The sequence below is a fragment of the Otolemur garnettii genome, unplaced genomic scaffold (assembly GCF_000181295.1).
Source record: "Otolemur garnettii isolate 467f Iridium unplaced genomic scaffold, OtoGar3 scaffold00091, whole genome shotgun sequence".
NCBI classification, from domain to species: Eukaryota; Metazoa; Chordata; class Mammalia; order Primates; family Galagidae; genus Otolemur; species Otolemur garnettii.
Window position 1 is genome coordinate 4,960,441 of NW_003852486.1, and position 8,784 is coordinate 4,969,224.

General features: G+C 55.2%; 2 protein-coding genes across 6 annotated transcripts in view; one reads left to right on the top strand and one right to left on the bottom strand.

Moving 5' to 3' along the window:
* The first annotated feature begins 434 nt into the window (after positions 1 to 434).
* MUC1 (mucin 1, cell surface associated) lies at positions 435 to 5,551 on the top strand. The gene is made up of 8 exons (XM_023516375.1): positions 435 to 492; positions 1,260 to 2,096; positions 2,634 to 3,070; positions 3,170 to 3,225; positions 3,353 to 3,486; positions 3,632 to 3,753; positions 3,833 to 3,982; positions 5,235 to 5,551. The coding sequence occupies exons 1-8, from the start codon at positions 435 to 437 to the stop codon at positions 5,307 to 5,309; spliced, it is 1,869 nt and encodes a 622-aa protein (XP_023372143.1). The 3' UTR covers positions 5,310 to 5,551.
* A 751-nt stretch (positions 5,552 to 6,302) lies between these two features.
* The window catches only part of TRIM46 (tripartite motif containing 46), a 10,678-nt gene continuing 8,196 nt past the window's right edge, over positions 6,303 to 8,784 (bottom strand). For 4 of the 5 annotated variants that reach the window (XM_003795303.1, XM_012808593.1, XM_003795302.1 and 1 more), the window contains 2 exons: positions 8,329 to 8,626; positions 6,303 to 7,455 (listed from right to left, as the gene is read on the bottom strand). In XM_003795303.1, the coding sequence (XP_003795351.1) occupies positions 7,062 to 7,455; positions 8,329 to 8,626 (692 nt within the window). In that variant the 3' untranslated portion in view covers positions 6,303 to 7,061. The remainder of the gene's footprint in view (positions 7,456 to 8,328; positions 8,627 to 8,784) is intronic. The other variant, XM_012808594.1, reaches the window with a different exon arrangement.

Consider the following 8,784-nt stretch of genomic DNA (forward strand, 5'->3'; position numbering starts at 1 on the left):
GTGGTGTGGCATCTAGAAGTGGGCTTCCTGGCTGCGCCGCCCCGGACCTAGCCTACTTTGTCCAGTTTCCCCTCTTTAGCTGTTGCCCTGGGGCTAAAATTACAGCCAGGGGGCCCCAGATCCCAGATTCCGACGCCCTGCATTCTGGAACCTGGGAGTGGTTGTGAAAGGGGGAGGCCAGTTGGAGAACAAACAGGTTGTCCAGAGGGTTGAGTGATTAGAGCCCATGTACCCTACCCAGGAATGGCTGGGAGGAGGAGGAAGAGGTAAGGAAGGGGGAGGGGGCGGGGTTTGTGTCACCTGTCACCTGCTCCGGCTGTGCCTAGGGCGGGCGGGGGACCGGTATAAAGCAGCAGGCGCCTGTACCACTCCACCTCACACGCAGCGCTCTCCCGAGTCTGTTCTGCCCCCTCCCCACCCAGTTCACCGCCACCATGACATCAGGCATCCAGTCCTTCTTCCTCCTGCTGCTGCTACTCTTAGTGCTTCCAGGTGAGGGGCAGAGGTGGGGAGTGGGTTGCCTGGCTTATGTGGTATTCCTTGCTTTTCTATGGGTTTTGCTTCCTGGCAGATGGTACCATGAAAGGTAAAAATTGCACACAGAGGTGACCCTGATTGTGTCAGAATGAAGGAGAGGCTAAGGACAGGCTGAGAAGAGATGAGCCCCCAAGAGAGTGGGTGCCAGGGGTGGGCAGATGTCCTGAAGACATCTTCCCTGGGGCAGGAGGGCTGACCCAGCCACTGCCTGACGCTGCCCAGACCTCCACCTGCCTAAGAGTACTTCTTTCGTTGTCAGAAGTTATATTTTCTCCTTGTTCCAATTTGTCTTCCAAACCAACCCTGTTACCTCAATTTCCTTTTTTTTTTTTTGAGACAGCACTTAGCATGATGTTTAGGGTCCAAGAGGTGCTTGATTAATGGAGGGTTCTTCATCTATCTTTTTTTTTGAGACAGAGTCTCACTTTGTCACCCTTGGTGGAGTGAGTGGTGTCATAGCGCACAGCAACCTCAAATTCTTGGGCTTAAGTGATTCTCTTGCCTCAGACTCCCTAGTAGCTGGGACTACAGGCACCTGCCACAATGCCCACCTATTTTTATACATGGCGGTCTCACTCTTGCTCAGGCTGGTCTCAAACTCCTGAGCTCGGGCAATCCACCCGCCTTAACCTCCCAAGTGCTAGGATTACAGGCGTGGCCACTGCACCTAGCCTGTTACCTCAATTTCTTAACAATTGTGACAACTCTTTAATCCTCAACAGTTCTTACAAGTTCTAGCCCCCAAACCACAACTGGCCAAGGCCATCCATCATCCAGCTTCACTGAGAGAAATACTGGGAGCATGGCCAGCACTTTACACTCCATCCACAGTTCTGGTTCAGGCTCAGGTTCTCCAGCCTCCGATGTCACGTCTGCCCTGGACACCAGACCAACCTCAGGCACCACCACCACTCCAGCACCTGATGTCACTTCAGCCTGGGACACCAGACCAGCCTCAGGCTCTACCACCACCCCAGTGCCTGATGTCACCTTGGCCCCGGACACTAGACCAGCCTCACGCTCTACCACCACTCTAGCACCTGATGTCACCCCAGGCCTGGAAACCAGACCAGCCTCAAGTGCCACCACCACTCCACCACCTGATGTCACCTCGGCCCTGGACACCAGACCAGCCTCAGGCTCAAATACCACACTAACACCTGATGTCACCTTGTCCCCAGACACCAGATCAGCCTCAGGCTCCACCACCACTCCAGTGCCTGATGTCACCTCGGCCCCAGACACCAGACCAGTCTTGGACTCAACCACCACCCTCACACCTGATGTCACCTTGGCCCCAGACACCAGAGCAGCCTCTGGCTCCACCACAACTCTACCACCTGATGTCACATTGGCCCCAGACACCAGACCAGCCTCAGGCTTCACCACGACTCTACCACCTGATGTCACCTTGGCCCCAGATACTAGACCAACCTTAGGCTCCACCACCACTCCACTGCCTGATGTCACCTCAGCCCCAGGCAGCAGACCAGTCTCAGGCTCAGCCACTACCCTCACACCTGATGTCACCTTGGCCCCAGACACCAGACCAGCCTTAGGCTCCACCACAACTCTACCACCTGATGCTACCTTGGTCCTGGACACCAGACCAGCCTCAGGCTCTACCACCACTCCAGTGCTTGATGTCACCTCAGCCCTGGATACCAGACCAGTTTCAGGCTCCACCACCACCCTAACACCTGATGTCACCTCAGCCCCGGACACCAGACCAGTCTTAAGCTCCACCAGTACTCTAGCACCTGATGTCACCTCTGGCCTGGAAACAAGACCAGCCTCAGACACCACTACCACTTCAGCACCTGATGTCACCTCCGGCCTGGAAACAAGACCAGCCTCAGATACCACCACCACTTCAGCACCTGATGTCACCTCCGGCCTGGAAACAAGACCAGCCTCAGATACCACCACCACTTCAGCACCTGATGTCACCTCAGCCCCAGACACCAGTCTAGCCTCAGACTCCACCACTACTCCAGCACCTGATGTCACACCAGCCCTGGAAACCAGACCACCCTCAGGCACCACCACCACTCCAGTGCCCAATGTCACTTCAGCCTCAGACACTAAACCAGCAGGCACCACCACCACTCCAGTGCCCAATGTCACTTCAGCCTCAGACACTAAACCAGCTTCAGACATCACCACCACTCCAGCCCCTGATGTCACTTCAGCCCCAACTAGGAGTTCTACATCAGGTTCAACTTCTACTCTGGTGCAGAGTGGCATCTCTGCCAAGGCTACCATAGCCCCAGATGCCAAGATTACCCCATCCTCAATTCCCAGCCACCACTCTGACATTCCCACCTCCTTGGCCAGCCACAGCCCCAGAACTATTGCCAGTAGCACAGTACCTTCTCCCACCTCCCTCAGGCACACCACTTCTTCCCAATTGTCTGTTAGGGTCTCTTTCTTCTTCCTGTCTTTTCACATTATAAACCTACAGTTTAATTCTTCCTTGGAAGATCCCAGCACCAACTACTACCAAGAGCTGCAGAGAAACATTTCTGAATTGGTGGGTATTTGCCTGTCCTTCTCCAGGCTTCCCTAAAGCAGACTCCAGAACTGCTCATCCCCTTTTCATCAAGCCTGAGTTATTTCCCTCCCACCTCAGTTTTTGCAGATTTACAAACAAGAGGATTTTCTGGGCATCTCTTCTATCGATTTCAGGTACTGTTCTGGGTGACTCTGTGTGTAGGGGGGTGACTTTAGGGAAAGGCTGGTGCACTCATGGTTGGGGAAAAGTGCTGAGCCAGAATCTGGGACCCATGGCTGAACTATTTCCCCCTATAACCAGGCCGGGATCTGTGGTGGTAGAATCAACTCTGGCCTTCAGGGGGAGTACTGTTAGTGTCCAAGATGTGGAAATGAAGCTTCTTCAGCATGAAGAGAAAGCATTCAGATATAACCTGAACATCACAAGAGTCAGTGGTGAGGCTACTTCTCTAGCTGCAGCCCTAGCACTACACTGGAGCACCTGTCCCTCCAGGGTCTGAGTCCTGCCCTTCCCTTTGTTGCTAGCAGGAGGAGGGTGCTTCACTTGTGAGACGGCCTTGACAACTATTTTTCCTTTTAGTGCATGATGCGCCAGTTCCTTCCTCTGCTCAGTCTGGGTCTGGGGTACCAGGCTGGGGCATTGCCCTGCTGGTGCTGGTCTGTGTTCTGGTCGCGTTGGCCATCGTGTATCTCATTGCCCTGGTGAGTGTTCAGTCTCTGACCAAAACAAGAGTCTCCCTATGGAAGGAACCCCAGCCCACCATGAGCCCTATGTTGGCAGGCTGTGTGTCACTGTCGTCGCAAGAATTATGGACAGCTGGACATCTTCCCAACCCGGGATGCCTACCACCCTATGAGCGAGTACCCCACCTACCACACCCATGGGCGCTATGTACCCCCTGCCAGTACCAGTCGAAGCCCCTACGAGGAGGTGAGGATGAGCTCCACAGGTCCAGGGGGCAGAGGTTTTGACTGGGCAGGGAGTCTGAAGGGGTACTTGGAAAACCTAAAGTGCTTAGGAGAGGTGAGAGGTAGCACAAGGTAAGGAGTGGAGGGTCTGACAAGGGGAAGGGTGGAGGTCAGAGAAATTCTGGGGGATAATACTAGGGAGGAGGCCACAGAAGGGGCCCTCAAAGGCTGAGTGTGGTGGCTTATGCCTGTAATTCTAGCATTCTGGGAGGCCGAGGTGGGTGGATTGCCTGAGCTCACAGGTTTGAGAGAGAGCCTGAGCCAGAGGGAGACTCCATCTCTAAAAATAGCTGGGCGTTGTGGCAGGTACCTGTAGTCCAGCTACTTGGGAGGCTGAGGCAAGAGAATTGCTTGAGCTCAAGAGTTTGAGGTTGCTGTGAGCTATGATGGCACAGCATTCTACTGAGGGCAACAAAGTGAGACTCTTTTAAAAAAAGGGAGGGCCCTCAAGAGGGAGTGCCCCCACTATTAGAATTCCCAAAAGTCCTTTGCCTGTCCACATTCACTGCTGGCTGGCTCTGGTTGAACTGGCACCACACAGTGCTTGCAAGCATGCCCAGCAGCAAAATGGGTGTGGCACTGTGCCCAGGAAACCCTTCCTGCAGGAGTCACAAGGAATGAGGACCCCTGCCCCATTCATCTCCTAACAATGGAAAGGAAACTGAGAAAGGCTTAGGGGGAGGAAGGGCATCTCCCCTGTGGAGGAAGAAGTGTCACCAGGCTTGGTGTGCCTGGGTGCCAGTGGGGTTCTTGGGAGACTCAAGGAAGCAGGCCCCTCCTTGGCATTTGTCTACAGGACCTAGTAAATAATTACTGCAGCCACCTGGGGCTGGAAATCTTCTCCAGGTGGGGGAGGAGAGAGGCATTTCTTTTTTTCTTTTTCTTGCCCCCATTTTCCTGATCCTGGAGACCTCCCTCTCCCAGTTTTAATACATCTCCTTGGCCCGGAGGAGTAGCAAATGGAGGGAGAAAGGGGTGGGAGGGGAGGGCAAGTAGACTGATTAGAGCCAAGAGGAGTGAAGGGTGAAGGGGGGTGGGGGGAGGGAGAGCAACCCTGTTTACAGTCATCTGGCTGCTGGTGGGGCTGCAGGTGTTCTCTCTGAACTAACTCTTTGAGAGCTGGCCTGTTCCCCTCGCCACTGCCTGGGTGCCATCCAGGGGCCCTAGTAGGTAGCTTTTGCCCTTTACCCTGCATTTGTTTTCCCTCCACTTAGGTTTCCTCGGGTAATGGTGGCAGCAGCCTCTCTTACATGAACCCAGCAGTGGCAGCCACTTCTGCCAACTTGTAGGGGCATGTCACATACTAAGCCAAGCAGCCAACCAGTGCCAGCCTGCCTCCTCAGGTTCTCCACAGCCAGTGCTTTTTGCCCCTCTGCTCTGCCCATGGCTTCCCCCAGAGGCCCCACTAAGTTCCCTAACCCCTCACAGCCTGGTGAAGTCCACACCTGCCCCAGGGGTATGCCTGGGGAGTGGTGCAGTTGTGGCTCAGGGGTAGAACAAGCCCAGAGATGGGTATAGGAACTTGAATATGGCTGAATAAAGTGTGGCCTCCCTCTGTGCCAATTTCTGATCTTTTATCTGTGATCCATGGGTGGGAGAGGCAACCAGAATATGTCTATGAGGGGGCCTAGCAGGGCCCTTTGGTGAAAAAGAGGGGAAGGAAAGGCGGCAAGGAGTGGGGTTCATTTGAGAAGCAGGAAATGTGGGGAAGAAGTGACATAAGGGTGCAGGGGTGGCCTGTGGAAGAATTCAGTCCCCTGTCCCCAAAACCTGGTGGCACAAGAGGAAGGAGGAAACGAAACCAGGAGGCCAGAGTGGTAGCGTGACTTGGTCCGCCTGCCCAGTGGCTTTGCCCCTGGCACAGTGCCCCAGGCAGCCCTATTCTTAGCTGCCGAGTGTGAAGTAAATCCTTGGGCCATGATAACAGCTGCAAAGTCAACAGGGTGGCGATAACGAGCTGGGTCAGATCCGGGCACTGGCATCAGGCCCAGTCCAGCTGCCCCACCCGCTCGTTGCCTCTGGGGGGCTTCCTAGCACCTTAGGAATGGGGAAATGGTTCTGGTTCCCTGACCCGTTGGGCCCAGGCATGGTGCCCGCCCTTCAACCACATTGCCATAGTCTGAGTGTCTGGCAGCTGGACCAGGGTGCCCCTAATTCATTGGCTCAGCAGCACCTGGCTTGGGGACCAGGTGCCCGGGGCCTGGTATAACCTGAGCAAGGAGGGGTGCCCTGGAGCCTCCTGCCCACCACACCACCACAGAAATTAAGAGGAATGGTCACATTCAAAGAAGGCAGAGATGTGCCTGGCATCACAGTTTATTGTTTAGAAACCATGAAAATAACAGCCACTGCTGGGCACAGGCTTAGCAGTGCCCCTCACAGAGCAGCAGCAGGGGCACTAGAGGCCTTGCCTGGCCCAACCCAATGGGGCACTCAGTCTCAGCTGGGTCCCCAAGGGAGACTTGGCACATTGGCATGGGTGCGGGATAGGTAAAGCATGCAAGGGAGAGAAGTGGGATATAAGGGGCATGCGGCTGGGGGGCATGAGAACCCAAATAAATAAGAGCAGAATCACAGGGTCCCCTCTCCTTCACTAGGGAGTACCTGGACAATGTCTAGCCAGAGAGCCTGCCTGCCTCAAGGCTGCAGTTCAGCATCAATGGGGCAGGGAGCTCAGCATGGCAAAGGGCAGAGCTGGGGATCATGCCCAGTGTTCCAAGTGCCTTCCCTCCCAATCAGCCTAGGAGTACAGGACAGGGATAGAGAAGGGCTCTCTTTGTGACTTGGGTAAGATGCCAAAGGCAGGGCATGGGGCAGAGATGGTGGGGCAGGGGCCTGGGCTAGCAGGCAGTGGGGAGAATGGGGCACAGCCAGAGTGGTGAGCAGAGGAGAGCCCCTTGGTCAAGAGAAAACCTTGGGAAGACATAGACATGGGATAAGAGGCAGGACCACATGGTGGGAAGAGTTTAAGGGTGACAACCTGGAGGATTAGGGGTTCAGGGCCCAGGAGAGCCTCAGGTCTGGAAGAGGGCCTGAAAAGGTCAGTCCAGCTTGGCGAAGCCCCCAATGGTGACCTTCCTCTCAGGCTTAGTGCCCACTGGCTCCTGTAGTTGTACTGCACCACCCCCAATGAAGCAGAAGGCAGGGCACACGGGCCCTGAGCAGTCCAACGGGCATTCTAAGAGGCCACGGAAGGATACAGCATCCAGGAAAGACACCCGGCCTCGCTCGTAGTCCAGGCAGATGCCTAGGCGGGGTGGCAGGGGCACTGTGCAGCTGGCTGCTGGGCCGTCCCTCCCTGTCAGCCCTGCATTTGAGCTTGCCCCAGACCCCAGCAGGATCTTGCCCATGCCGATGGTTAGGAAAGCGAAGGGTGGCAACGCCTCCACTGTGGCATCCTCAGCACCACTGTCGTGCCCACTGTCTGGATCATACCTGCAGGAGTGGGCATTGGGTAGAAGGAGTGAGGCAGTGAGGTACGAGGTGCAGCAGGAAGGTGCGGGAGGATGGGATGTGGAACAGAGGTTGGAGGGACTGATCTGGGTACAGAGGGAAACATGTCAAACAGACTGGGTCAGAGTGCAGGTTTGGGGGCTTGGTTTGGCAGGAAATGGGTACTGAAAGGAAAGCACAGTGGCAAGAGGTGTTGAGGGAACAAGGACAGATGAGGCATTGATAAAATCACTAAAAGGAGGCAGTGCCTATTGAGATGGGGGGTGTCAAGAAAAATGATGCTGAGGAAATTGTACTGGGTGAAGGCTGTGAGGGTAGAGGATGTTGGCAGGATCAGGGGTTAGTGACAAGACACCAGGAAAAAGGGGAAGGTGAGAAAAGAGGTTGGGAAGGTGGTGTCCTGTTGAGAGAGATGAGAGCAGATGGGTGTTGAGGGGAAGGGGATTAAATAGGGTGGTGGAGAGAGGGCGTTCTGGAGATTTTAGGATGTTGAGAAAAGATGTGGGTAAAGGGGGTCTTGAGAAGAAAAGTCTTTGTTGGGAAAGGATGATGGGGTATCAGTGAGAAAGGACATGAAGGCTAGGAGAGATGGTGTCTGTCCTGAGTCTGATGGATGGAAGGACGTAGAGATGGTTTCCTCTATCTTCTCTTTCCCTGACCATGCACTCCAAAAATCACTCCTCGAAAACCCATTTACTAAATCCATGTCTCCCTGGCCACAGGCCTCCTAGCCTGGCTTCCATGCTCCTATCTCCTCCTCACCCGCTCCACAGCCAGCCCACCCAAGCAAGTCTGTGTTCCCCTTGCCACGCCTTCCCAGGCCCAGGGCCCCCTCCCATTACAGAGGGACCTGACCTGGGGCTGATCACATCGGGGGCTCCCTGGAAGCTCTCCTGAAGTTTGCTCTCCAGCCCGACGCCCACTTTGACCAAGTAGGAGGCTGGGTCTACAGCGCAGGCCCAGTAGCTGCGGCCCTGGGTCACAGCCACATCACCCAGGACCACGTCCACGCTCAGGTGACAGCCAGTCAGCAGCCGGTCAGCAGCCAGCAGCAGGGGTAGCCCTGGAACACTCCGTACTGCTCGCTGGTCCTTGCTGATGGCCAGCCGCTCTCGGCTGGTGCCCCAACGGCCATCAAGAAAGAAGTGCAGGACTGGAAGGAGGGAAGGTGGGACAGAAGGAGGGCTTCAGGGACAAAAGTAGGCACTGGAGGCTGTGAGCTGTTAGCATAAGGCACTGGGAAACTTTTTTTTTTTTTTTTTTGAGACGGAGCCCCAAGCTATCCCCCTGGGTAGAGTGCCATGGCATCAC

What these genes read in the sequence shown, in the direction of transcription:
- MUC1 (XM_023516375.1), top strand. Translation starts at nt 435, where the DNA reads ATGACATCAGGCATCCAGTCCTTCTTCCTCCTGCTGCTGCTACTCTTA. An exon ending in AGACACCAGACCAGCCTTAG is followed by an intron (nt 2,097 to 2,633) that starts GCTCCACCACAA and finishes CTAAACCAGCAG; the next exon opens with GCACCACCACCACTCCAGTG. An exon ending in GAACATCACAAGAGTCAGTG is followed by an intron (nt 3,487 to 3,631) that starts GTGAGGCTACTT and finishes TTTTCCTTTTAG; the next exon opens with TGCATGATGCGCCAGTTCCT.